The sequence below is a fragment of the Phytophthora sojae genome, assembly GCF_000149755.1.
Source record: "Phytophthora sojae unplaced genomic scaffold PHYSOscaffold_14, whole genome shotgun sequence".
Taxonomy (NCBI): domain Eukaryota; phylum Oomycota; class Peronosporomycetes; order Peronosporales; family Peronosporaceae; genus Phytophthora; species Phytophthora sojae.
In genome coordinates, this window is record NW_009258128.1 from 1626147 (window position 1) to 1653460 (window position 27314).

Genomic DNA, 27314 nt, shown 5'->3' on the forward strand with positions numbered 1-27314 from the left:
TTTGGTTCCAGAATACTCCCGCTTGGTGAAATGCATCCAGCGCTTCAGCTTTCGAGAGAAACGCTTGTAAACTCAGTGGTGACAGGTCCGAACATGGCACCGGTGCATGTTTGCACGATAGCAACCGGAGCGAAACGGGGCCCTGCATGGTCCTGCTTATGCTTCGAGTGGTGGACTGGCTGGAAGATATTCTCAGGGTAGGTAAAGTGGCCATCATTACGACAGATAATGCCCCCAACATGGAGAAGGCTTGGAAGATCATCGAAGCAGAGCGTGAGATATTATGCAATGGCTGTGCCGCGCACACACAATCAACCTACTGCTTCAGGACGTGTCCAAATTGGAGGATGTGCAACAGACTGTGACAGGGGCCGAGACGATTACAGCGTACTTCATGAAGAGGCCGCAGCTACTTGCACGATTTAAGGAGGAGAAGCTATCACTCGCTCTTGATGACAGCACCAATGCGTCCGGCCGCTCGTTTTCGGTGTCTGTTCCTACGCGCTGGTATTCGTCGTATCAAAGTCTCGTGAACGTGATCCGGAATAAGGAGGCAGTCATTTGTGTTTTTAATGATGACGAATTCATGGAAGCGGACAAAGGAGCTAAGAGGCGTCGGAGGCAACCAGCACCAGTAGTCCCAACAACGACATCGAGGAAGAGGAGTAAACGGGCCAAGAAGAAGAGCAAAAAACGAGGGAAGCGGCACAAACTCAAACGCCCAAGTCGGCCAAAGAAATCGCCTTTAGACGTGTTGATAAGGTCGTGCGGGATGAAGAATTTTGGCTGAAAGGCGAGAAGTGATCCGGCTGCTGAGCCCGATCATAAAGAAGCTTGGGTTGTTGGAGTCGGATCGGTGTTGTATATTTTTGGTCTACTGGGCATTTCGTAATCTGATGAGCGACCCTCTATATTGCGAGCCAACGTTTCTAACTAAACTGCTGAAGCCATTAGTAGTTTGGTCGAGGCGAGATGGAATTTTGCTCACACAGAAGCCATGGGAATCGCGTACTATTTGGACCCTGCCCAGGATCCCCGTAGATTTGTGAACAATGACCAGGGGCAGTCAAAAGATCAGATCGAGATGGTGGCGAGGCGCCTGGGGTTTGCTTGGGATTCGACCAGCCGTCATACGAGACCCCGAGGTACGGCTGATCTCGCATCTCCAAGAATCTGTCGTCCATCATTCCATCATGAGCCACGTCGAGCAGGTGGCATCCCATGTCCTTCGGTGAAGAAACACGCAAATGCGGGCAGAGGGTCTTGATCATCCACATGAAGCTAGGTAAGCCAACTTGACGGAATGCCGAACCGGACTCGTAAATGTAATCAGACACCAATGTGTTCATTAGTTCTTGCGAGATCACACGTGCCTGCTGCTACTGACCAGGTTCATCGGCTGCGGACTGGGGTAGATTGACAGCTCCATACTCCCTTCGTTTCTTCTCTGCAGCTTCCTCTGCTCGCTCCAGCATCACGCGCTTCCTCTTGTTCTTCTCCACCAATGTGCGTCCACGGCACTTTGTCGAATGGCATTCCAGCTTCGAGCACTTCGGGTTAGTGATGACAACACGGCAACGCTTGCACGCCACACTGCCACCATCGTCCTTGTCGCTGAAAAGGTCCCAGACCTCGCTTCGAGGGCGACCTCCGGGCATCGCTGGTCCACTGTAATTACGCATTAGCACACACCGATGGTCAACAACATCGCCGTCGCCGCTTCCTCACCTGCCTTCACCTAGAGCTGCAGTACAGGCTTCTCACGCTCCGCGACCCGCAACGGCATGAGTTGTTGCAGAAGACGAGTTGAAGTTGAAGTGGCGGAGTGCGCACTCGGCCCGCGAGCGGGAGAATTCAAATGCGTACTTAGTATGAATCTAAAATTACAAAAGTAGCCGCAAATCAGTTCTGTCGACAAAACGAAAAAATTGGCCACACAACTCAAGTTTTAACGGGTATAATACATCTGACTCGAACTAAACCGACTCAAACTAACAGTCCCGGACACCAAAGAGGGCCCAAAACTACTTTCTCCACCGTTGGTAGATTCGTATTCTTCTAGAGGAAACATGAAAAAGTAGAGCAAGCACGCTAAGATTCGCTTCGCAATGACCACACCAAATAGTCGCTGCCTTTGCTCAAGTCACTTCCATTTCCTGCAAATCATCATTATTGCATCTCACTGCGAGGCCGAAGCTCGAATTGTGACGGGGTCACACAGCACAATGCTCAGAGAAGGTGCGCACGGATATTACTATCCAGGTGAACAGCAGTTCACCAGTTCCCGGCCTCAAAGGGAACGGTTTGCTACAAAAGAGTAGGTTATAAGACTGACTGTATTTTGATAGAGGTTAACTTGGTCGTAATACAAACTACAAATTAACTATACAAAAGCCCACACACCTCTAATGGTTTGCTTGCGGAGCTACTGGTACCATGTACCGTGAACTCGGGAGAGTGAAACCCGTCACTCTTCATGTAAGGGGTACAATTGATTGTACCCCGTTATATCTTCCTCCACTTATCTGGAAAACACATCTGATTCTCAATCAGCTACGAGAGAATCTGAACACCCAAAGGTCGGAATCTCGGGCGCCGCCGCCGCAAGGCTGGCGCGCCTCATTGTCACACCCACAATGACTTGTGCCCGCAGTGGCCACCCCGCGCTGCATCCCCCTGCCCTCGGCGATGTCGGCCGCAAAGCCTCTTGGGGACGCATCCACAGCGCTAGCAGGCGCAGAGTGCCTCGGCACGGGATGCATGTGCCTCCAAACTTGCAGTGTCCCTCGTAGACCACCAGCAGTTAGTGTCGCATGGCATTCGGGCCCCGCTGGTACGTTCGTGCTGCGGTGCCTCCCGCGTGGGACGGCACCTTTCAGGTCAGCGCGAAGCGTAACTATAGATAGAGGCGCGCTGCTCATCTCCGGCCATGACAGCGGTCCGACAGGACCCCGCTCGTCACGGCGCAGCGTGTCAGTCGTTCGAGAGCGCCGGCACGACCTTTGGGCAGATCTGGTGTAGGAAACACCAGATTTCGTGCGACCAACTCGGCTGGAATGGTACACTTTACCGGGAGCCGAGCTGAGCCGAGTTCACCATCTTACCCGGACACTTTATCTGTAGTGGGCCTACCTTGGCTCACTACTACGGCTTACACGTATGCGCACGTGCATGATGAAGCGTAGGTTTCTTTTACTTGAGTTAAGTATACTCGAGATCCACGAGTTTACTTTCAACAAGATAAAGACTCCAAGTAGCGGGTTTTGGTAAAAGATGAGAACTGCTATTTTTGTTTTATGCTTTCTGACTTCCTCTAAATGTAATATTCTAAGTTAGGAATCTGCCAGCGGCTGGTGGCCAGAATTCCAATGCTATGCATGTCGCTCATTGGCTAAAATGCTGCTTTCAGCCAATAGGAATCCTAAGTCTCTATGGACCACCCGTCGTGGTGATCGTAAATGTATGTAGCCTTTGGTGCGTCTACACCAAGGACGAGAAAGTCTTTCGAACCTCTAACAGACGTCGTGTCTGTTAGAGTTACAAGTGACTGTAGCCACTTGTGCGTGTAACCCTGTTACACCATCCCCCCGTCAAGGTTAGACGTGCCGGTCTCAGCACGTCAACCAACATTGACCGTTTGGTCAATGTGTGACGTTTGAAGAGAGCGTGCTCGTTCCGTAACGAGCACGTCGAAGTTGAAGACCCCTGGCGCAGCAGCGGAGAACATCTCTGCTGCTGCGCATAATGCGCGGCAACGTGCAAAGCGCGCTGCTGCCAGGGGGGCAGGACCCACAGCCCGCCCTTGAAGTGCTGTTAACAGCAGCGCTCGCATTACGTTCCAGTATGTAGCGCGTGGTGGGCTTCGTATACCCTCACCAAGTCTGGAACGTCTTGGAGCAAGACGTTCCGTGGCTCCTATGTATCTTGGTTGGGAGGAAATCCTCTCCAACGAATACGAAAACAAACTGGTTGCCTGTTCGTTCTCGGGATACTGTGATCAACAATCCGATCAACAATTCATCGAGTTGAGCCGTGTGCATCGCGAATTGGCGGCGGCGGTGGCGGAAACACACCCCGTGTGTGGTCAACTTGGTGTTGACTCTGATCTCGCGTCTCCCCACGACCAAGTCCCGGTCGTGGAGTAGTTCCAGAGCGCTGCGTTCGGCGCTCTGAAGTATTCGCAGTTTGCGGCGGCCTCCCAGACCGCATCGATCGTTTCGGCCGAGCTGGACCATTAGCTCGACCCGCTGCTCCAGCGCGAAGTCGCGCTGGAGAGGATGACGGCGTCCGCCGATTCTTCTGATTCGGTTCAGCCGAGCTAGGTAGCTCGAGCTGCAGGTATGGCTTCAGCCTTCCGACGTAGAACGTCGGATGGAGACACATACTATACGGTATGTCCAGTGTGTAGGCGTTGCCGTGCCGTGCCAGCACAGTGAACGGCCCGATGAAGCGCGGAGCGAGCTTGCTCGCCCCGAAGTCGGAAACGACATGTTTAGGCAAGTTTTGAGTAGCTAACAAGACTAATGAACCCTTCTCGAATTCATTAGTGTTGCCCCTGCCAACATTGTCTGCGTTCAGCTTCTGTCGGTCGACAGAAGCTGCAATAGCGTCTTGGACAAACCGAATGACGGCTTGTCTGCGCTGTACGAAGTGAATTGCGTCCGAACTGAACTCGTTCAGCTCGCTTTCAGCAGTAGGCCCTGCCTCTGCGTTGGTCTTCGTGGTGTATGTGCCCTGCACAGACACGCTCTTCTTCTGCTTGTTCTTGTCAGTGTCTGTGCCCCGCACAGACACGTTCTTCGTGCGCTTGTCGGCGTCTGTGCCCTGCACAGACGCGCGGTTCTCGGCTTTACTTCGTGTCGTTGCGGCTGACACTGTGCAAGTGTCAGCGGCATTCTGCGGCTGCTGCGTTGCAGTCGGAGATCCTCCCCCACTTAAGGAAGGAGTCACCATCCCGAGTAGGCTCGGGAGGCGTGGGTGCCTCATGGCATTCACGTAGAACGGTGTATGCCCGGTCGAGGCATGCACCGAGTTGTTGATGGCGAACTCTGCCATCGGCAGGCACTCGCTCCAGTGTTGGAACGAGTGAGCGTAGCTCTTTAGCACGTCAACGAGCACGCGATTCACGCGCTCGGTCTGCCCGTCCGTCTGAGGATGGTCCGCAGTCGACATCGAGAGTTGACTCCCAAGAAGTGTAAATACTTCTTGCCAAAGGTGTGCAGTGAAGCGCGGGTTCCGATCCGACACAATGTCGATCGGGATGCCATGGTGTTTGAACACCATGTCGACGAACAGACGTGCAGTCTGTTTCGCAGTCACTTCAGCGGGTACAGCAGCAAGATGGTACATCTTGCTGAAGCGGCCAACAAAGACACAACGCCTGTGTTCCCCTGGCTGTCCGGGGGAAGACCGAATACGAAGTCCAAAGACATGGACTGCCAACACTCCGACGGAGTCGGGAGTGACTGCAAGGGAGCCTGCGCGAACGGCGCAGGCTTCACACGTTGACAAACTTCGCAAGCACGGACGTACTTGCGCACCCATTTGTACTGGTGGGCCCAGTAGAAGTCACGCGTGAGAAGAAGGTATGTCTTCTCACGACCCGGATGCCCCGCAGTCGGCGCATCGTGATACTCATACATGATCCTGTGTCGCAGGTCATGGTCATAGGGCACGACAACGCGGTCCGCGTTGTCGTCGACTGCACTGTAGAGTAATAACCCGTCGTGCACCCGATAACGGTGTGCACGAGCACGAAGATGCTTCGGCAGCTTCTGACGAGCTTTGTCAGAAGGCGCGGAGCCATAGGCCAGCAAGAGCTTCGCGTCCGCGTCGTGCGCGTACGCGACCTTCACGTCGTCCAACAGTGACGACGTTGGGGTGCTCGATCGCATGGCGTCAATGGCATTGACGTCGGCATCAGTCGTGGCGTAGTCAGGTCGGCGTGAGAGCGCGTCGGCCACCACATTGAGTCTTCCGGGTTTGTACTCAACCCGGAAGTTATACTCTGCGAAGAATGAGAGCCATCTCGCCATCCGTTGCGAGATGTGCGGCGACTTCACAGCCGTCCGCAGCGACGCGTGGTCCGTATAGACCACGAACGGTTTGCTTCCGAGTAGATACACTCGGAACTTCGCGAGTGCGTACTTCATGGCAAGGCGTTCCTTGTCATGTACCGGGTAGTTGCGCTCAGCTGGCTTCAGCTGACGCGATTGGTAGTAGACCACACGATCACGACCCTCGTGATCGTGCTGCATCAACGCACATCCGATTGCGAAGTCGGATGCATCGCACACAACGTGGAATGGGCGATCTTGGTCGGCCACCGCCAAGATCGGCGCCTCAGTCAAGCCCTGCTTGACTGCATCGAAGGCCTGCTGACACTCAGCAGCCCAATTCCACTCGGCGTCCTTTTTCAGGAGCTGTGACAGCGGGCGTATCATGCCCGCGTAGTCCTTCACGTACTTGCACAAGTACGTGGCCAAGCCAAGGAACTGCCGCAGTTCATTGACATTCGACGGCGTCGGCCACTCATTGATCACTCTGACCTTCTCAGGGTCAGGGCGGACACCGTTCTTCCCAACGAGACAGGTATCTCGCTCGCCCCGAAGATGCACTTCTTCAGGTTCGCATAGAGCTTGTGCTTGCGCATGAGCGCAAGCAGCTTCCGGAGATGCACCTTGTGCATCTCGACAACGCTCATCCCGTCCGCAGCCCGGCTGTGGACGAACACATCGTCGAAGTAGCTCGGTGCGAAGTCGCGCACCGAGCGCAACAACTGCGTCACGCACCTGTTGAAGGTCGCAGGGGCGTTCTTCAGACCCTGCGGCATCACTAGCCACTCCCAGAGCATGCCGCTCGGCGTGCTCACAGCCGTGAGAGGGATATCGCTCTCACGCATGAGGATCTGATAGAACCCATCGCGCAGATCAAGAGCACTGTAGACAGTGCTCCTGGCCATCGAATTGATAATGACATCTTTTCGCGGTATCGGTGTCTGCGCCGGTATCGTCGCATCGTTCAGCTTGTTGTATGCATGAACGATGCGCCATCCGCCCTGTGGCTTCTTGACACAGAACGTCGGGGCACTGTGCGGGGACTTCGATTCCCGCACCTGTCCAGCTTTGCGACGACTTTCGAAGAAGTCGTCGATCACTTCGACCTGCTCTCGCGGCAGTGGCCACTGCCGCGTGACACAGTACTTCGTGCCCGGCACGAGATCAATCTCGTGTTGGATGCCCTTGTCCTGCGGAAGCTCCACAGGGATCTCTTCCGGAAGCACGTCCGCGTGCTCCCGTAGAATCTCGTAGAAGGACTCCTTTTCAGCGAGTCCCAGCTCTGCTCCTCAAAGCACTCCTTCTTAGTCTTCGCACTGAGAGTGTCCTCGCTCTCAGTGGTGCTCTCCATGAAGAACTGCCTCAGTTCTTCATTCTCGCTCTTCGTTCTCACGGCGTCCGAGAGAATGCATATTTGCTCGATGCGTCCATCGTGCAAGTCACGCGCGAAGCGCTTCCAGCTCACGACTGGAAGCGAAGTCAACTCCGACGCTTGCGTCGGAGGATTAGCGAGAGTCATCTCCCTGTACCGGAACCCGGAACAGGTACGCGTCAAGACGTTCAACGTTTCGACGTCCGGCTTCTCAGCCCCCGTCTGCCCGGCAGACATTTCTTGTAGCGTCTCGGCCCCAGGCCGAAACTTGCGCAGCGACCTTCGCATGCGCCGTCTTCTTGTTTTGCGGAGCCCGGCTCCGCTTGGTTCTTGACCTCGTCCAGGCCCAGCCGTGGACGGGTGTTCTTCTTGTATACCGCCGGCGGGTATATCCCGCGGACGAGCGACTTCAAGCCCGGCTTGGTCGCCAGGCGCTTCGTCGTGCAGCCCGGCTGCACGACAGCATGCAAGATTTTCCGGTGCGGGACGTTTGCAACCGTCCGCACCGCCTGCAGCATCGACTCCCGGAGTCGACGGCGTTTCGTCACCTTGGCTCTTATTATTGGCCAAAACTGATCCAATCAGATTCGCGTCAGCCTCCACGGCTGAGGCGTGTGACTCGCCTGCGTTTTCCGTGCCCCTTGAGGTCGGAGACTCTTCCTGATTCGCTGAAAAGCGGGTGTCGATCTCCGAGATCAACACATTTTCTCCTTCAACCGTCGGCGGCGACGCCGACGCTTGCTGCTCTTGCGCGCGTGCTCGCGCGCGCTCAGGGCGCTCCGGGACAGCGGCATTAGGCGCTGTCTCGAGTGGGGAGTCGCGCGCATCTGACGGTGCGTGCGTAGCGGCAACAGGGCCATCGCTCACTGTTCCGCTGTCGCGACCGAAGCGCACGAGAGTGCGCTTCTCCCAATCGATGACCGGATCATGCCGTGGCTTGCACGGCATGCCCAATACAATGTCAAACTTATCGTCCAGATCCAGGACGATAAAGGTCTCGAAAAACTCTTGATCTTCATACGTGAAGCGCACGCGTACCATGCGCTTCTCGGTCTTCACGACGGCACTCGTTGCCAGTCGTACCTCCAACATACTTCGAGGTATCTTTAAATCATCGAAGTCAAGCCTTGATAGACTTCGCAGTCGAACAAAGTTGTTCGACGCGCCCGAATCAACCAAAGCACAAAATGAGTTGCTCTCTCTCTCTTCGAAGACACGTTCAAGATGACAAGGTTCGGTTTCTCATCATGCATTTTGCAGTGAGAAGGGTCGTCACTGAGGGCTGCAGTCCTCAGTGTCGCATGTCCGAGTTGGACATGCGTGACTGCTTCACCAGTAGGGCGCCCCGCGCCTACTGGGTTCCAGCGTTTTTTTTTTTGTCCGCGACGATGCCCGGCATCGCCGCGTCGACCACCATCTCGGTGCTCGGGTGCCGTGCACTCTCGGGCAAAGTGACCGATCCTTCCGCAATGGAAGCATCGTACATTACTTCCTTGTTGCTGTTGATAACCAACAGCCGTTGCATTCGAGAGGTCCATTGGTTCCGGACCTCCCACTATCGCGACCGGAGGCGGTTGCAGCCTCGGCGCATTCGCATGCAGTTTAGTCTGCCTCAGACTAAACTCCTCCTGCATTGCAAGAGCAATCGCAGCTTCGAGAGTGCCTGGGTACTCACGGAAGAGATAGGTCTTTACAGGCCCATCTCACAGACCCTTCATGAACGTGACGACCTTGGTCGCCTCGTCTATCGGGTTGGTCACAATGTTCGAGACCAAATACCGTGCTCTCTGCGCGTAAGCATGAACATCATGCTTAACCTGCTGTAGGTCGAGGAACTCTCCCCTCGACCGGAACTAGTTTTGCGGGGGCTCAAATGTTTGTCTGAGCTCCTCCTTGAAACCCTCGTACGTGCAGAAGCACGTAGGATCAGAGAGTCGGCGCCCATACGCCCAACTTCTCGCTCGTCCGCCAAGACATGACATGGCGAACGCAACCTTGGACAACGGGTCGACGATACGTCGAGCTGCAATGGCAATGTCGAGTTCGACAAGCCACCGGAGGAGAGGCTCGCCCTCTCTTCCGGCATAGTTGCTCACGTTTAGCTTCAACGATTGCTCGCGCGGTGTCGTCCCCGACGCCACCGTGATAGAGGAAGTAGCATCACCCTGCTCCTTCATGATGAACCCCAGAGCAACACCATGTTGCTCTGTCGGCGATAGCGTACGCAGCATCGCAGCTACTGCCGCCTCCCCAATGATTGTTGACAGTCGTTGGAGTGCCTCCCACTCTGGATCCGACAGGTGGAGGCAGTCAGCGCGTGCAACATGAGTTGCAGGCGAAGTGGAGCTTTCCATGGGCCCCTCCGCGCTCATGAAAAGGTTCTCGGCTCCTCGTTCGTACAGCTCCGTACGAACGTTCAGGTAGTCGGTCGTTGGACGGACTACTAAGTGCTACCAGGTGTAGTGGGCCTACCTTGGCTCACTACTACGACTTCCACGAATGCGCACGTGTATGTGGAAGCGTAGGTTTCTTTTACTTGAATTAAGTATACTCGAGATCCACGAGTTTACTTTCAACAAGATAAAGACTCCAAGTAGCGGGTTTTGGTAAAAGATGAGAACTGCTATTTTTGTTTTATGCTTTCTGACTTCCTCTAAATGTAATATTCTAAGTTAGGAATCTGCCAGCGGCTGGTGGCCAGAATTCCAATGCTATGCATGTCGCTCATTGGCTAAAATGCTGCTTTCAGCCAATAGGAATCCTAAGTCTCTATGGACCACCCGTCGTGGTGATCGTAAATGTATGTAGCCTTTGGTGCGTCTACACCAAGGACGAGAAAGTCTTTCGAACCTCTAACAGACGTCGTGTCTGTTAGAGTTACAAGTGACTGTAGCCACTTGTGCGTGTAACCCTGTTGCATTATCCGGCTCAGCCGAGTTCGAAGAGTTATCCGGATGCCTTATCCGGACCAGATCCAAAACCGCCCACTTTCACTTGGTATTTGTATGGGAGCTTAGGAATAGTGGAGGCGCCCCTTCAGGGCGCCCGACAGAGATAACAAACAACAGAGCAGAATTTTGCTAGGCCCTAAAGCACGTGTACACGTTCCGGTAAGTCCCTGCACGGGGCCGGATTATGTCTGCTGCCGGTACTCAAGAGGCATAAGCATGTAGGGTACTCGGCTGGCAGCGCCAAGAGATTAAGGTCGGCCCGGGTTGGGCGCGTGTCTCACCAAGCGCGAAGGAAAAGTCTCGCCACCGCTGCGAGTCGGTGTTCCCGTACGTCCGGGCACTGATTGCTAAGTCGAGAAGCCTTTGCTCTCAGCGAGGTGTAAAAGCGCTCAGTGCGCCGTCGTCCATCTTTTGGTGGAGGGCACAGGGTTGAGTGAACAGAGGGCGGTTCTCCGGAGGAGTTATCTTGGTTGGCAGAGCTCGCGAGAGGCGAGACACCCGCTGTCCCAGTTGGTACGAACCGCTCGAGGGCAACCCGGCGCAGGCCATCAAAGCCGACCAGCCCGGCTATTGTTGTTTTTGTAGCCATATTACCACAACTGACGATTTTGCGCGTGCTGCTATACCACACAGAGGTCAAGCGTTGACCCAAGCCAAGAAGCATTGGGCTTCATCGTCGCCATAGTCCCGGGGACCACGGCTGCTGCTCACAACACGCTCGTCATTCCGAGGAACGCGGCGGACTTGTCCCATGTCCTGCCCCGCGTCACGGCCATCGTGGAGCCGACGCTGAGGTGTCTTCCGTCGACACCAAGGTACCGCAATCGCACTTCATCATGGTGTGAGACGCCTTGACCTCTACCACCAGCGGTTGCATCATGCATCGCGGCGACCAACACCAGGTCAGTGTGCGTGCTAGGCAGCATGACGCCCAGCCCATACCAGGACATGATTGTGTACAGGGGCACCACCCCATACACCAAAGGCACGCCGTGCACCTTGTGTACCACAACTGCCATTAGTGCCTCGTGCACATAGCGTACCACGATCACGGCAAGTTCCGCGTGCACTGCGAGTACCTCGCACACACCAAGTGCCCCGCGCACAGTGAGCGTCATGGGCCGACGGCTCCGCGCCTACCTCACAGACAATTGTGCCGCGTGCACGCGTACCGTACAAGCGCAGCATGCACCGCGCTAAGTGTGAATGCCCACAAAGGCAACACGTTCGGGTTCACCCTTCGTGGGCTACACCCAACCACCTTGCTGTTGACTACCTGACCGGCAGACGTGCCGCGACCAGCGTAGCAACAGCATGGAGCTGCCCCTCGGGTTTGCCCCATCCTGGGCTTGAGGCTGATCGCTACCTGGCCGGAAGACGTGCCACCCCCAGCGTAGCAACAGCCTTGAGCTATGGCATGGTGCTGGTGGCTACCTGGTCGGTAGACGTACTGCGCCCCGTGTAGCAACAGCATCGAGCTGCGGCATGGCGATGCGTAAGCGCGCACACCTTCGTCTGTGGGCCAAGCCGCAGATTAGCTGCCATGTCCTCGCCAAACCGAGGCAGCCTTCTGACAGCGAATTCGCCCGCCGTCTTCGGCCCAGCAGCGGCAGTGGCCACTACCAACGTTGCTGGCCATCGGTCACCATGACCTTGGGACCTAAGCACCGATGCATCAGGTCCAGCACCTTCGTGCAATTCTTCGTGAGTGGTTGCACCAGGCAGCCACTACATCAGCTTCTATGACGAAGCAAGTCCCTTGCCAGAGACGCCGGGAGGAAGGGCACTTCCGATCCCCTCCCCCACTTACGATTCGAACCCCGGCGGGCCAGGCGCCAGCCGGTCGCCTAACCTCGCGCCGCCCTGCAGCGCCGAGTCGCTATACCAGCAGATTCCGGTCCAACAGACTCCGGTGGCGCGGGCAGCTACCCTGCTTGGGCTTCGGGTCAACATCATCGACCAAGGCTTTGTATCTACCAGCCGATATGAAGTTTGAGTCTGCGTGACTTGACGTGGTACTCTGTTATCCACGTCTGCGGGCAAAGACACCCATGACACCGTACAACTTGTCCTGCCTTTAGAGTAGCTTCATGGCATGCACGCATACTCAGACTCAGCCATCTCGGCACCGAGTCATGGACACTTGTTGCCCCAACGCCGCTCCACACGCCAGGCATAATAGCCCTCGGTTGCAGATACACTGCACCTTCTCCATGGAGATCATCATGTCATCGATGCCTCCCTTCTTCTTCTTCTTCTTCTTCTTCTTCTTGTCGGACGCATCCAGCACCATAGTGGTCCCATTGAACGCCCTTGTGTCTATCCCGAGGTGGGAACATGACTCACCAATGCTCTGACAGACACAATGTACCATTACCCCCGTACACACACGTGTACTACCGACAACCCACCGTTGTTCTTCACCAAAGCGAGCGTCAGTGCTCGCAAGGGACCCCGGGTCTCTGTGGTGTACGCCTTCCGTACACCCATCACAAAGACTCGGGCCAACCCCAGCAAGGCCCTCGTCCTTACTGGTGGTTGTGGCTCCCTTGAGCACCTGACGGTGGATGGCGTCGGCTCCCCCTTGACCCTCTGGTCTTCGGGTAGTCTTCTTCCCAGACCCTGACGATGGGCAGGCACGTTGATAGTGTCCCAGTCCGCCGCAGCCGTAGCAGCGGACTGAGTACTGCTCAGCTGAACTCAGATCCATGGGTTCTGGCTCGCTTTCAGTGACCACAGGCTGTACAACAGCCAGAGCACCAGCCTGCTTGTGGCTGTACTCCTCCTGGAGGGCGACTTGGATCTCCTCCTCCATAGTGGCGGTGCGCACGCGGAACAACTGCGTGCGCGCAGGACCGACCTTTAGGCCACTGTCATCTTGATGTATTCCGACAGTGGGTCCCCCACTAGCGAGGCTGCCAACGTGCGCATCTCCTGTACGTACACGTATAGCTCGCGCTCCCCTTGTTTGCAGGCAAGGAAGCTCGAGCGCTGGCGGAACTCGTTGTACGCCGGGCGAAAAGCGGCTCGAAGCTGCTCACACAGCTGAGCCCAGGATGTAAAACATCCAGGCGACATCGCTTCGCGCGTGTACGCCCAAGTCTTGGCACGTCCACCAAGATTGGAGAGCGCAAAGGCGACTCAAAGGTTCTCAGCCGAGATGAGACCTACGCTCGATCTCGGTCTCCCGGATCCAGAAGTGAAGGTTCTCATCTTCCTCCCCTTCGAATGGAGGCACAGTTAGCCGCAAAGGCTTAGGCTGCACCCGTTTGGGCTCACTCATCTGAGCCAGCAGGTTTCCCTGCACATGAGCGATGAGCCCGCGTTCGTACTCGTCAAACGCGCTCATCCGCTCGACCGGCTCGGCTGGCGTCGCCGCGCCAAGCTCCGGAGGGCATCACTTCCGAAGATGCCCGCCATCTTCGGCACTGACTCGAACTGCGGGTCAGTCAAGAGAGGAAACTCACTCCGGTCCATCGTGGCTCACGGACCTGAGCCACCGAGGATTCAGGTAGACCCATCTACCCGCGTAGGCGTAGGATTGACTACGAGTGCTACCAAGTGTGACGGGGTCACACAGCACAATGCACAGAGGAAGTGCGTACGGCTATTACTATCCAGGTGAACAGCAGTTCACCAGTTCTCGGCCTCAAAGGGAACAGTTTGCTACAAAGGAGTAGGTTATAAGACTGACTGTATTTTGGTAGAGGTTAACTTGGTCGTAATACAAACTACAAGTTAACTATACAAAAGCCCACACAACTCTAATGCTTGGCTTGCGGAGCTACTGGTACCATGTACCGTGAACTCGGGAGAGTGACACCCGTCACTCTTCATGCAAGGGGTATACACGAATGGAGGTGGCTCGAAGGTGCTCGCGAGCCCTGTAGGTAGCAATCGCGACCGAGCGCCGCACGCAATAACAACCTGTATGTATACTACTCGGAGTATGTCTACACCTGCACATGCACTGAACACCATCATATGCGTTGTTGTTGAGGAGCTAGTCGCCTGTGAAGCCTGCCCCCTGACTTCGGCTGATTTTTGGACGGTCCGAAAATGTTATACTTCATTTTAGTATGAGCCGACCGCGCCACCGCCTTTTTGAGACTCCAATAACTCTACTTTTGATGCTTTCGAGCTACTAAGGCGATTGGGCGAAGCGCCTCAATGAGATCTATCGATTGGTCCAAACAGCACTTCAAAATTCGGAGATTAATTTTAAGATCAAAACTCAAAAAGACCCTGCCCGGGACTGTAAACTCACTAAACTTACTACCAGCCGATATTGGCTGACCTAGCCGGGTTTCGACTCGTGGATCCCTTGTTAACTGGACGTCCCTTCAACAATGTACGGGATCTCGGGAAAAGAATAAATTCGGTTTTTCCTGGCGAGTCTAGGAATGCTGAAACTTTGCATATCTACTAGTATGTCCATCAAAGGAGTAATGCCAAAGTGGCTTCTCCTTTTCTTGCCCCGTTCGGCAACGAGGACATGGAGCGTAGCCCCCCTTACTATTTGTCAGTCATCTTATCGCTAGTAATTCGCGATCTTTCATACCAACCTGAAAGGTCACACAAATACATATAGTTTTTTATATGCTACATAAATAACGGTAAGGAAGATCGCAGAGGCGCCAGGCAACGCCAACTTTGAGGATATAGCGCTTCATACAGCGGCATTACCCAAGCTAGATGCAGGGCTTTCTATCCATGTCGGTCTCAACGGCGATGCTCCTCTCATTGCAGAGTTAAATTCGCCGAAATAACAGGTTTCCGACCTGTCATGTACATTCATGAAGGGACGCCCAGTTAATATTAAGGAAAGGCAGCAATACGAGGGGGTCCACGGGGTCCACTTAAAAATGGGAGGGGTATTATTATTCTCCATTTTCGGTAAACATGCCGCATGTTACATCAGACCTCCTTTATTCCGGCACTTGAAGTTCATATATGGCAATGTGCCTATTTGAAGTTTTTTCGAGTGCCGAAATGAGCGACCGTTCAAAATCGTAGAATTCAAGCAGTGAACGATGGAGAAGCTAAAGCCAAGCGTCTCTAAGAAGCCCCCCCTCGCGTAAAACCCCGTTCCAAGACGCTCACAAGCTGCAGTACGGGCTCGAGGTCGTAGCGTGTGACGCTGGGGGAGCGGCTTGCTCGGTCCGCTGCCTGTTTTGCCGATACTTTGGTAGAGAGGAAGCACCCAAGGGCAAACGAAAGCGTACTCAAAATATCAAATACTACAAGGCTCCTTCCCGACCCCAGAACTACATCGAGCACAATACTACCGCGCACTCAGCTAAGTGGGGAGAATACACAGATCTCGGTGACGCAGAGAAGGCTGTATTTTTTGCTGATCTCACTTTTCAACCAATTGGTAGCTCATTTTGGCACAGAGAGTGCTGTGTTGCGGTATTCTTTCCAGAGTTGATTGTGACTGAGCTGGTTGGAAAGGTATTTTTCAATGCTGAAGATGAAGATGATGATATGACTGTTGCGAGGGCTCTTCGTGCTTTCGGCTCGGTAGTGAATGGGGTCTACCCAGGGCTTCATATCATCGGCTATTTTTACGATATGCATGATACAGATACAAAGTTTAAAATGAGCGGGGCTGGATCAACTGATCTTGATACACGTACACTGTCGTATCGATATCATATCAATATCGTATCAAAAAACAAATACTCTATCAATGAAGGTGATTGTGGTAAAATTTAAAATTAATGCGATTTAATTGGTCAAAATACCTATGTTGGTACATAATATGTACTACTCGTGCGACACCACCCTTTTGAGCCCTAGCTCTGAAAACGAAAGAGAACGAAAGAGTGCAGCTCCATCGCATTGGGCGCAGTTGGACAGCTGCAGTTATTCGCGAAATAATGCGATAGTACCATGACAGCAAGCAAACTGTGCTACTTATTGACTTTTTGTAGATAATTTCAGGCAGTTTTAAGGCTGGGATCGCCCCGGTAAAGCAGGCATGCTTCTGAAAACGAGGCCTGAGAGTGAGTAGGCATTTTGGTGCACACCTTTTCAACTTCAAAACTGCAAATTGTAAGTTCAAAACAGCAAAAGGTAAGATCAAAACAACAATACTCTATAAATGTATATTACAAACTATCATCATATACGATTATAGAGTACAATTTGCCTGTGCTGCGTGCCAACCAATGAGCTGTGTATAAAAGTACGAAGCTAGCCTGGTTTCTGCTCGTGCAGTTTTGAACTTACCTTTTGCAGAATTGAACTTGGAATTTGCGGTTTTGAAGTTGAAAAGGTGTAGACCTCATGCTGAAGGAACCCACGTGCAGAACTGCTATCGCGGAAGTTAACAGTTCTGAGCAAGCTACAATGGTATCGGATATAATATTACCGGATACCAATCAGTTTGTGTGGGCGGATCAATGATCCTGATCGCAAGCTTCTAGTGGTATCACCTGATATTGATACAAGTAATACATGCATATAGTATCATCGTATCAATGGGTATCACCTGTTGCTATTAAGCCCTGGGTCTACTTGGTAGACCGTCTACCAAGTGGAAATTAAGACGCCTCTGCGGTTTACTCTTTCGGTCAAACATCTCTCGGTTGGGTTGTCTTTTCAGTAGACGGCAGCAGTAATTCAGCAGCACTACAACGCCACAGGGAACTCGAAGCTTTACGGTATGACCGACGCTATGGCAGGCACTTATGCACGTATTATAGTTGCCTATTCGTTTCAACGCATCAGCAACCTCATAGCAGACCCCAATATGTGGGGGGTTGCATTTGCTTGCGACATCACAACCCACACCGATCGTTCTTTCATGGATCAGCGTGTTCGTGTTGCCGTCAACGGCGTGCTAGTCAACCTACACTTGCTCGCGGTCCCTATGTTTGACCGCCACACTGCTGTGGTCCAAGTTCAACTGATTGTTCGAGTACTCGATATTTTGTTCGCTAACTGGAGACAGAAGTTGGTTGGTATTTCATCGGATGGAGAGAACTATGACAGGCCGTCATGGTGGGGTGGTCACTCTTTTAGAGAAAGAGGCCACCCACTCGGTGCTGAGAGTGTGGTGTGCTGCTCATCAAATGGACCTGGTCATGAAAGCCGGTTTTGCAATTGTTGGGAATGGAGACTTTGTGAAGAAGACAAAGGGATTAATTGTTCACCTTCGCCGCCACGGTGGCTGTACATGGGAAACGCATTGCAGTGAATATTAAAAAACCATTTTCGCCTCGATGAACACCTTGATGAAAACGTGTCTGCGGCACCAACGCCATCATGGTGGGTCAATGCAGCGGTTGTTTGTGGGATAACGGTGGTGGTGAACGTCACGTTTGTCAAGATACAGGGGGAGGATGTCCTGCTCTCGCAGCAAACGGCAGAGATTGAGCTCCTTGTAGATCGCCTTCGCAAACTGCTACGAGTTGAACGCGTACCTAGCTCTGAATTCCAATCTAGCGCTAATGACACGATTACTATGAAGTACTGACTCAAAGAGCAACACTTACTCGAGTTTATTCAAGACCAGGGGACGTTCGTCAAGAATCACATGAATAGTGTTGCAGATGCCGACAAAAATTCGATTCTGAGGCAGCTTGGTAAGTTTGTACTGCATCTAATTGAAGGTATGGAGCATGAACAAGCTGAGCGAGACAACAACAATGACGCTGCCGCATCTCCGGCTCCGCCAGTAATGCCAGCTGAGCTTGTCACAGTCCCTTCTCGCCAGTTTGCAGAAGATATTTTGAATCGTCGCCGCGATCAATTGGCTTTGTTTTGGAGTGAGGCAAGAATTGAAGCCGTTGAACGGGAGCATCGAGAGCTGTGTCAAGCCAATCTGCATGATCTGGTTCGCACAGCCCTGGAGGAAGAATCGTATGACACCAGCTTCAACGACGCCTGGGATTCAATGCAAAACGCTGCTGCTCCAAAGACATTTTCACATCTCCGTCAGTTCTGCTGCGGATTGGCGACCGTATTCGCGAATACGGCGTCCGTCGAATCCGATTTTTCCGTATTGAAGTGTGAACTGAACGACCCGCGCACTTCGTTGGCTTCTCTAGCCCTTGAAGGCATCTTCCAGGCTAAACAGTTCGACATGCTAGAGAAATTGTAGTAAAATGCATACTTTATTTCCTTAAACTGGCACTGTGCCGAAATAAACAAAACAAGAGTGCCGAAATATAGCTAATCCGACACATCCCGGCAGGTTATAAGGGAGGTCTGTGTTACATGCGCATGACTCGGACTCGCTGCGATGCAGCGTCGTGCCAATCGCGTATGCGCGTCAGATCGGTTTTGAAACGTAGGCTAGCGCACTGGCATTGACCGGCATCTAAGCTGGTAGCACACAAGCGACGACACTCACCAAGCACTCGTTCAGCGACCAAGCGCAGCAGCATGGCGGAGGCGCCTGGAGGAGACGAGGCCTACAACCCGTTCGACGCGCCGACGAGCGACAGGAATCCCTTTCCTCCCTTTGAGGCCGCGCTGGCTGACGATCAGTCGGCGGCAACAGCGGCGGAAGGGGAGGGAACTGGGCTGCAGGGCGCCGGCACGGCGCTGGACTGGAGCATCGACACGCTTGCGGAGCTCAAGCCGGCGATTTTCTCGCCGCTGCCGCAGCAGAAAGAGGCCAACGTCTCGGGGACTTCGCACGGGGCCAGCGGGTTCTTCGAGGACGAGGAGCAGTACGAGGTACTGCGCACGCCGCTGCCTGCAGCTCGGCCATCGACCGCCGCCGCTCCGAGCAGAACCCGAGCAACGTCAACGCCGTCGCCACCGCTGGAGCTGCACCGACGCTGCAGAGAGACCATAGCGCGATGCGAAGCGAGGCTGCGGGAGCGGCAGCGCAAGATGGACAAGTTGCAGTCGGTCCTCCCTCCGCCCACGCCGAAGCGGTCGAGCCACCCGCGCGCCACTCCGCCGTCTCGATCGACCCCGCCGCGCCCAGCCAAGAGGAACCGACTGAGCGGCTTCGCGACGCCCGGCAGCGACTGGAAGTCCCAGTCGCCCAGCGCAAGGCCCCCAAAGTGGTCGGCGTCGCCCATTGCCATCGTCGGCAGCAAACAGCCGCTTTGCGCCACGCCGGCCACGTTGCAGTTCGATGCGCTGACCCCGTCGCCGCTGGTCAAGACGCCGCGGGACTCGACGAAGCACAGCTCGAAGCTGCGGCTGTCCTTCGGGCTCTCGCCCATCGCGTTCTCATCCCCGGAGCAAACGCAAGCGGAGAAGATGGAGGAGGGGAAGGACGAGGAAGAGGAGAAGGTTGCCAGTAACGACGACACTCTGCCGCTCAGTTCGACGGAGGAATCTGCGGCCAGCGTTTCGCCCGAGTCCGAGAAGGAGAACGCAGAGCAGCAAGCTCAACGTGAAGCTGGCCGTCAGCAGGAATCGTCATCATCCCACGCCCCTCCTCCGATGCCCGCAGCGAAGAAATCAGTGGCACCGGCGCGGCGGCAGCAGGCCTTCATGGAGGCGATGGAGGCCGAGGCTCGCTGTAACGACTCCAGGAGGACACCACCGCCACCACCGCTGACAGCAGCAGCAGCGCCGTCTTCCATTCTGTCGCTGTATCAGGAAGCAAAGCGCCTAGGCATGACGGACCCTCAGACCCAATGGCAGTACGTGCAGACGCTGCGTCAAAGTGACCAGAAGAACTCTGCGCCCAAAGGATAACATGCTCCATGTTCATTACTAGTACCGATAGAGTAGCAAAACAATCTTCTTGTAGTAGAGTAAACGCGCAATAACTTAAGTTTCCTCCCCCTCTTCCCTCCTCTCCAATGCTCAGTTCGCCTTGGGGCTGGAAGTCGTGTGGCTGCGTCGCGACACCAGGCGCCGCTGCACTCGGAAGTCCCCGATCCAGTAGCCATCCGAGCGCAGAGCGTCCTCCAGCCTCTCCGAGCTGCTCCGCCTGACGTACGCGTCCTGCTTGGACGCGAACGTCGCGCGGCGCGACCGCTCCTGGTGCTTGGCGGTGCCGTTCATGCCCGTGTCAGCGCGCCGTCTGGGCACTCGGCGCTTCCTCTCCAGCACGTCTGCGTGACTACTACGCGAGACCGAAGCCCTGACTGGCGACCGACTGGATCTGCTGTCTCCAACTGCCGACGAGGACCGCGGGCGCGTGGCCTGTCGCCGCTGGAGCTCTCCGTCCGTCGTGTTGCTGCGCGTCCTGACGTTTGCGAGGCTCTTGCTGTGTCTGGAGGCGGGGGATCTGGCGCGCGCCTTGATGCTCGGGGGCGCTCCGGCCTCGCTGTCATCGTCCTCCGATTCGGTCTCGGAGGGGGGCGCGGCTGCCACTTTCTTGAGCTGCATCGGCAGTGTCTCGGGCGTCACGGGGGCCACCGCTGCGGTCGCGATAGTCTCCTCTTCTTCTGCTGCTGCGTCTGCTTCTTCCTGTCCCTGATCTTGCTGAGCCTGTAGCTGCTGTTGCGGCGTCTCCCGTTGCTGTTCCGCTGGTTGCGGCTCCTGGGGCACGCGCGAGCACGAGTAGAAGCCCTTGGCGTAGCGCTGGCGTCTCGAGTCCACGAACCACAAGGCCAGCGCCGACGCGCAGGCCGCCAGCGTGTAGCGCGGAGTCACGAGCTGCACAAGCAGCACCACGAGGCGCACGATGGCGGCCGTTAGCAGTAGCAGCAGCGCCGCCAGCGCCACACCGGCCGCGCACATGAGACGCAGTCCCATTCCTAACTGTGAATCGACCTGCGCTCGATCGAGCGAATAGAGAAATGAAGAAATGAAGAAATGAAGAAATGAAGAAATGAAGACCTGCTGGTCGGTGCCCTAAATGTGACTCGGTTTTTGTATGGATATCTTGTCCCACTGTCTCTGAATATCCAAAAGCGGGTTTGTTGACCAATGACAGGACGAAAGCTGTCTATTGCAGGTTGCAGGTGTCTACGATAAGAACGCTTTTGCTGCAAGTGCAAGTGCATTGAGCAGCGGGGGCTCTTCTGAAGGTGGTGCCGATTCACGACGCTAGCGACCCGGCCGCGGAGAATCTGATTTGGTTGAACACGCGGCTAGATTCTCCGCGTCCAGCATGCAGCGCTCCGTCCCAAATCTCCGGCGCACGGCCCAGCGCTGGAAGCGGCAAAGCGCAGAGGCGAGGCTGCAATACTAAGCGTGGGTGAACTTTGCGGTGCGCTGGCCGAGACATTTCGCCGACAAGAGCACGACTGACTGGCAGACGGCGGTCTCGACGTCCATTCGACGGCGCGAGCGCATGCTCGAGCATCTCGAAGCAGCGCTCTGAAGCCACCCCGGCGAGTGACCGGCGGAAGCGCTGCCACAACCGAGATGCTGGCGGGAACGCCGGCTGCCGGTCGGCGCTTCTCTGCATTGCAGTGACAGAGACTGCCGCCAGGCCCGATCTTGGGCCCACGCGCGCAGCCCCGCAGCGCAGCGCCACAGCTTGGCCGATCTCATCCTCGAGCCGCGAGACTCCCGCGGAGAGCGAGAACGAGCCGCGAAACGGTAAACCTTGGAAGTTGCGGGCGATAAGCGCTCGCGTTCCTGGAAGGCTGGGGTGCAGCCGAAACGCCCTATGGCTGCGGGCCCAGCTGGCCCCGAAAACGCGATGTGGACTGCGTAAAGCGGAGCAGCGAGGCATTACAGCATTACGCGCCCGCGCAGGGGCTCGGGGACAGGCCACGAAACTAACAACAACTTCGCGGCGACCGCCGTTCATCCTGGCGTGGCTCGGCCTCAATTGACACGCCCGCCAAAATTATCGCGGTGACTAAAGAACGCAGGATGTGAATGCATCGAGCAAGCTGTACATACATGCAAATGACTGTGGGGAAACTTTGCTCGGCGTACCAGAATCCTGGTACAGTGAAGCGTCTGCGAAACGGGGCTACTGCCACACAACGCGCAACGAAGGGACACGACCCCGCCAAACCCGATCGCGTATCTTCGATGGTCGCAAAGACCCACCTCAGCATCACCCAGCTCGTCTCGAATGCAGCCCCTCCTCGTGCTGCTGCTGCTGCTGGTTGCGCTGGTCGCGCTGGTCGCGCGGCCCGCGCAGGGCTCGGACGATGGCGGCGACCAGCCCGCGGCCGCTGCAACGCTCCAGCGCGATCCGCTGCTGGAGGCGCCGCTCAGGGACTTGCTGCTGACGCCGCTGGCGGGCGACGCGGCGGCGCCACTGGACGCGCGACTGCAGAGCGCCTTCGTCCAATGCCGAGAGCTGGGCGTGACGTCCTTCATGTACGAGAGCGGCGCCGACTCGAGCGGCGGGGGCGCCTTGCCGTCACTGGGCGCAGACGATGTGGCCTACTGCAACCGTCTGCGCTACGTGCGGCACCAGCGCCAGCACTTCCGAGGCGTCTGGCAAGAGCTAGCGACACAGACTGAGGAGCCCGAGAGGCCGCAACAAGTGGACAAGAGGCCAGCGGACGACGTGAGCTTCCAGGAGTTCTTTGAGCTGTACGCGGAGAAGACGCGGCCGGTGCTGCTGCAGCTAAAAGACGACGAGAAGGACCCCGTGGCGCAGCTGTTGGGGCTCGACGAAACTCGCAGCAGCGATGCAGAGGAGGCTGCTGCTAGTCCGAGCGCGATGGACAAGTTTCTAAGCGGTTGCTTCGGTGACGAAACGCAACGAGGAAGTGTCCGACCGCTGCGGGTTGAAGATGAGGCGTGCGCGGCCCTGCTGGAGACCTCTTTCCGCGTGCCGATTTACATGACTCACGACTACGTCCAGCGCACCAACGCATCGCGCGAGGTGGCTTTCTTGCCTGCCATTATAGAGCTTTCGTCTGATCTCGATGCGCCCGAGAGCGCGAAGGACATTGTAGCGTGTCCGTACGGACTTCACATGCTGGCGGTCCCTCTCGGAGACGACTCTGTCAGTGGTGTGCGCGTGTCGTTAGTTGACCGCAAGTTTCAGCCGGTCGCTGCGCCGTCTTCAATGCGCGACCAGCTCCAGGAAGTTGCTCTCGGTGCCGACGCGAACGTCGCGTTCAGCACAGAAACTACGGTGCTAGATGCTGGCTTCTTCCAGCGAGCGCCGGAGCTGTACAGCGCAGTTGAGTTGGAGCCTGGACGCAATGTGCTCTTCGTCCCAGGTAGCGTCGTCTCGACAATGCGCGTATTGACCCCACCGTCATCGTCGCCACGAACGGCGAAAGTTCTTCGCTTCTGCTATTGCGATGCCGCCAACGTGAAGGACGTCAAGCAAGCTGCTGGTGTTGATGCGCTGCTCATGACAAGTGACAATAGGGACGAGGCGGTTTATGGTTTACTGCACGCGCTCCAGAGTCCAGCCTTCGACTCTACGTTCTCGCGCCGCCCGACAAGCAGCGACACTAGCTGGAATACGTTCGTCAAGTGGCCTCGCGACCCTGCGTACCTTGCCAGGAAAAACCGAAGGCATAAAAGTGGAGGTGCTAATGGTGATGACCAGGAAGGAGAAGAGGAGCAACTATCACGTCGTGAGCGGCTCAAGCAGTGGCAAGATGACAAGCGGTGGGAGCGATACATCGCGTCTCTCACGTTACCCGTCGCGTGGCCGCCTATCGTCGTCAATACAACTCGCACGACGGCTACACTGCGTTGGCAGGAGCTGTACCAGCCGCTGAAGCACGATCTTACAAGCTACGGCTACGAGGTAAGCTGGAAGCGTGAAAATCGGGATGGCAGTGCGACGGAGGACCCAGCACTGGCAGGAGAACTAGAGAACTCGGTGAATGTGACGCATGACCAGCTCACGCGCAGCAGGATGCCGTCGACGCTTTTCGGCGACGACTTCGACGGGCGCGACCTCGAAGCTGTGATCACGGGTCTGCAAGCTGAGACGGCGTACTCCTTTTCAGTGCGTCTGCTCGTGGGGGAGGCCCAAGGAGCCGTGAGTGGAGCTTCACGCCGCGTGGTCACTAGCCCGTGCGCTCCTCCGTCTCCAATCCGTGGTGTTCCTGAGACGAGAGATGTAGAAGAAACGTGCTTGGTACTGCGATGGCTTGACGCCGAAGACGACGGCGGCAAAAAAATCGAGCTATACCTCGTGTCAATGGAGAAACTACCGGAGATAGGAGAGCAGGACGACCTGAACAATGGCAGAGGGGCAGACAACGGAGCAGTTGTTCGTGAGCACGAAAAAGTCATCGCGGTGAACTCGAGCATCAGCCATGGACAGGTCACTGCAGAAACGTTGAGCTCCGGTGCGCTGTGGCTTTCTACCAAGGTGTGTGGTTTGTTTCCTGGTGCGGCTTACACGTTTCGAGTTGCAGCGATGAACGTGCTGGGTGCCGGGCACTGGAGTCACCGCAGCAGCCGCGTCGTGATCGCACCGCGGCGCCGCCTCACATCGCTAGAAAGCGGCGCTAAAAGCCAATACTTGGCCGTCCCGACATTGAAAGGCGTGGGAGACCCTGGCTACTCCGTCGTAAGCGGAGTCGACATCCTCTCTCAAAGCGACTTGAGCGCGCTGATCGCCCAAGACCCGCACCGCATCCTCCGCGCGACTGGAGTCCAGGTCCAAGACGCGACTCTACCCCGCGTAGTGCTCTCCGACGTGAACGAGCAAGTCCAATTGCTGTCAAGCAACGCAAGTGAACAGGGGACTGTGGGGGTCGAGCGCTCGTTCGAAGCGTGGAGTAGCCACTACAGCCCTCGACTCTTCGACGTGTCGGCCGAATTGGTGCTGGCAGACCCGCCGGATGCCTCGCAGCCACTGCGCAACGCTCACGCCGTCCGCGATCGAGTGCTTCTGGCGGTGCGAGGCGGCGTCCCCTTCGTGTTCAAGTTGCACTTCGCGCAGCGTGCCGGTGCTCTGGGGCTCATCATCGCCGACGCGGATGGGGTGTGCGGCGGTGGCTTCGACCAGAGCTGCGTGCCCGGCGCCGACAAGAGGCGCGGAGAAGGTTTTGCAGCGCAGGAGCGGCACACACTTTGGCAAGAGGCGCAGATTCCCTGCGTGCTGGTGCTGCAGGACACGGCCCAGGAGCTGCTCGAGCGGCTCGGAGCAGCTTCATCTGCATAGTGCAAATGGCTACATTCTAGTGTGTAATGCACGAATGCCCACGAAAAGACGCGATCCAACAATGTAGCCATCTCCTGCGTCATGTGCATTTCAGTTCAACTTCCGAGAAAGCCAGGCGCCGCCGCCGTGTACTGCGCGTCTAAGACGTATTTGTCGACAGCTCTCGCTCGCTCTGAACGCTGCGTCGAGCGCAATCGCGAGGCTGTCTCCCAGCCCGTCGCAAAGCAGAGCGAGCCACACCATACCCCTTCGCGAGTCTCAGAATAGCGGCTCTACCGTCCGTCGCGCCTACAGAGCCGGGATACGGTATCTTGCCGGCCCGTTGAAGAGTCCGCAGTCCGCTGGTAGTCACCCGTCGGCAGTCTGCCACTCACGCAGGCAGGCAAGTACCAAGCTCTCCGTTTCCAGGCATCAATGAACCCTGGACGGCCCCCACCTCCAGCTGGTGAATCGGATTCCGGCGCAGCGCAGGGCGGCGGCAATCGTGGTACATCGCCGTCCGAGTGGAGGCGAGATGAACACGGCAGGTTCATGCAAGCACTCGAGCACTATGGCTCAGGACGGACGGGCGGCGAGTGGAAGCTCATCACGGACTTCGTGGGCACGCGCACCATCGAGGAAGTGCGTTTGCACGGGCGGCAGTATCTCCAGCGACTGGTTCAACAGTTGCCGCCATCCCCCGAGGCGGCGGCTGCAAGTCGCTCCTTGTCCAGCGCAGGCAATCAGAACAACCCCAACAGACAGAACTACCAGGTACCCAGAGGCGTCGAACTCCAGAAACCACGAGGAAAGAGATCCGTCCCCCAGCCACAGGGAGTCCCGCCGGGCGGCAGCAGCGCTCTGAGCGCGGCGGCACTGGAGTGTGCACAGTCGATGAGTGTTCAAGCCCCAGCGCAATATTACAGCCAGCAATTTCCGCCACAATACCAGCCAGGAAGCGCTGCTCCGCGACGGAACGGGCAGCGGTCGAATCCCTGGACATTCCAAGAAGACAAAGCCTTTGAAACAGTGCTGGCAGATTGGGCTGGCAACAAGCCGTACTCCTGGGTGAAAATCGCGGCAGCCCTGCCGGGTAAGACGGCGAAGGACGTGCGCACCCGCTACGACGAAATGGTGGGGGAAGTCGCCTCGATTGAGTTTGGAGAGGTGGTGCCAGTCCCCGACAGCAACGTTCCTAGCGACCCTGCCGCTAATCGGCGACATGGTTCCACCTCAACGCTGCGTCAGCGAGCAGTTCCACCGCCACCTATTGAGGTACCGCCTAGAAGTGTAGGCAAAGGTGAGCTTTGGGGGACAAACGTTGTACTTATTTTGCGTGTCTGCTAGCATCTCATCATAGTCATTTTGTGTATCTCTTAGATGGAGCAGTGGGGGGCTTCCCTTCAGGTAGTAGCACTCGAAGCAGGAGAGGTTCTGCGAGCGGGATCACTATGCTCAGCCCGACATTCCTCGACTTGTTGGCGAAGGAAGCCGAAAGTGAGGAGAAATCGCCGTTGCCGGCACTGCCGATGCCGTTCCCAGGACTAACCAACCTGCCGTCGCCTTTGTTCTCGCCGACTCTGCTACCGTCGGGGTCTCCTGGCTTCTTCAGTCCTGGCAACAAGAAGTCGGCAGCTCGCGGCCAGCAAGACAAAAAGTTTTTGGGGGATGACGCCAAGATGGAGGATGTAGACGCAGAGCCAGCGGGGAAGAGCGACGATCCGCGGCGCTCCTCGACTCCGCGGATATGGAACGACTTCCTTGCCGACGATTTCAAGTTCGACGACCCCCTCGGCCCAACCCCCCGTCGTAGCACTAGGAAAATCCCTCGCTCAAAGGGAAGCGAGGGCCACAAGGCGTCCAAGAAGAAGGGCCCAGGACAGGAAGACGTCGAAATGACCGATGCTTCAGCCGCCTGAGCGCCCGCAAGTGGTAGGTAGGTGCGTGTTAAGTAGGACTGTCAGTCTGTGGTGTCG

At 56.1% G+C, this 27314-nt stretch overlaps 8 protein-coding genes across 8 annotated transcripts; 5 read left to right on the top strand and 3 right to left on the bottom strand.

The window, feature by feature from the left end:
• Positions 1 to 283: 283 nt before the first annotated feature.
• PHYSODRAFT_532090 (hypothetical protein) lies at positions 284 to 1267 on the top strand (the record flags this gene model as incomplete). The annotated part of the gene is made up of 3 exons (XM_009540176.1): positions 284 to 665; positions 799 to 888; positions 948 to 1267. The coding sequence occupies 3 exons, from the start codon at positions 284 to 286 to the stop codon at positions 1265 to 1267; spliced, it is 792 nt and encodes a 263-aa protein (XP_009538471.1).
• An 11225-nt stretch (positions 1268 to 12492) lies between these two features.
• On the bottom strand, positions 12493 to 13856 carry PHYSODRAFT_248105 (hypothetical protein; the record flags this gene model as incomplete). Its single annotated transcript, XM_009540177.1, has 4 exons — positions 12493 to 12698; positions 12912 to 13313; positions 13551 to 13745; positions 13847 to 13856. The coding sequence occupies 4 exons, from the start codon at positions 13854 to 13856 to the stop codon at positions 12493 to 12495; spliced, it is 813 nt and encodes a 270-aa protein (XP_009538472.1).
• Positions 13857 to 15467: 1611 nt separating this feature from the next.
• On the top strand, positions 15468 to 15737 carry PHYSODRAFT_383212 (hypothetical protein; the record flags this gene model as incomplete). The annotated part of the gene is made up of 1 exon (XM_009540178.1): positions 15468 to 15737. A coding segment is annotated over one exon (270 nt), but the record flags the coding sequence as incomplete, so codon positions are not given.
• A 3036-nt stretch (positions 15738 to 18773) lies between these two features.
• PHYSODRAFT_532021 (hypothetical protein) lies at positions 18774 to 20051 on the top strand (the record flags this gene model as incomplete). The annotated part of the gene is made up of 1 exon (XM_009540179.1): positions 18774 to 20051. The coding sequence occupies one exon, from the start codon at positions 18774 to 18776 to the stop codon at positions 20049 to 20051; it is 1278 nt and encodes a 425-aa protein (XP_009538474.1).
• Positions 20052 to 20162: 111 nt separating this feature from the next.
• Positions 20163 to 21044, bottom strand: PHYSODRAFT_531430 (hypothetical protein; the record flags this gene model as incomplete). Its single annotated transcript, XM_009540180.1, has 3 exons — positions 20163 to 20402; positions 20478 to 20678; positions 20853 to 21044. The coding sequence occupies 3 exons, from the start codon at positions 21042 to 21044 to the stop codon at positions 20163 to 20165; spliced, it is 633 nt and encodes a 210-aa protein (XP_009538475.1).
• Positions 21045 to 21345: 301 nt separating this feature from the next.
• Positions 21346 to 22065, bottom strand: PHYSODRAFT_341826 (hypothetical protein; the record flags this gene model as incomplete). The annotated part of the gene is made up of 1 exon (XM_009540181.1): positions 21346 to 22065. One exon carries the CDS (start codon positions 22063 to 22065, stop codon positions 21346 to 21348), a length of 720 nt encoding a protein of 239 aa, XP_009538476.1.
• Positions 22066 to 22587: 522 nt separating this feature from the next.
• On the top strand, positions 22588 to 25359 carry PHYSODRAFT_566196 (hypothetical protein; the record flags this gene model as incomplete). The annotated part of the gene is made up of 1 exon (XM_009540182.1): positions 22588 to 25359. The coding sequence occupies one exon, from the start codon at positions 22588 to 22590 to the stop codon at positions 25357 to 25359; it is 2772 nt and encodes a 923-aa protein (XP_009538477.1).
• Positions 25360 to 25890: 531 nt separating this feature from the next.
• Positions 25891 to 27257, top strand: PHYSODRAFT_531424 (hypothetical protein; the record flags this gene model as incomplete). Its single annotated transcript, XM_009540183.1, has 2 exons — positions 25891 to 26638; positions 26746 to 27257. The coding sequence occupies 2 exons, from the start codon at positions 25891 to 25893 to the stop codon at positions 27255 to 27257; spliced, it is 1260 nt and encodes a 419-aa protein (XP_009538478.1).
• Between the last annotated feature and the right edge of the window lie 57 nt (positions 27258 to 27314).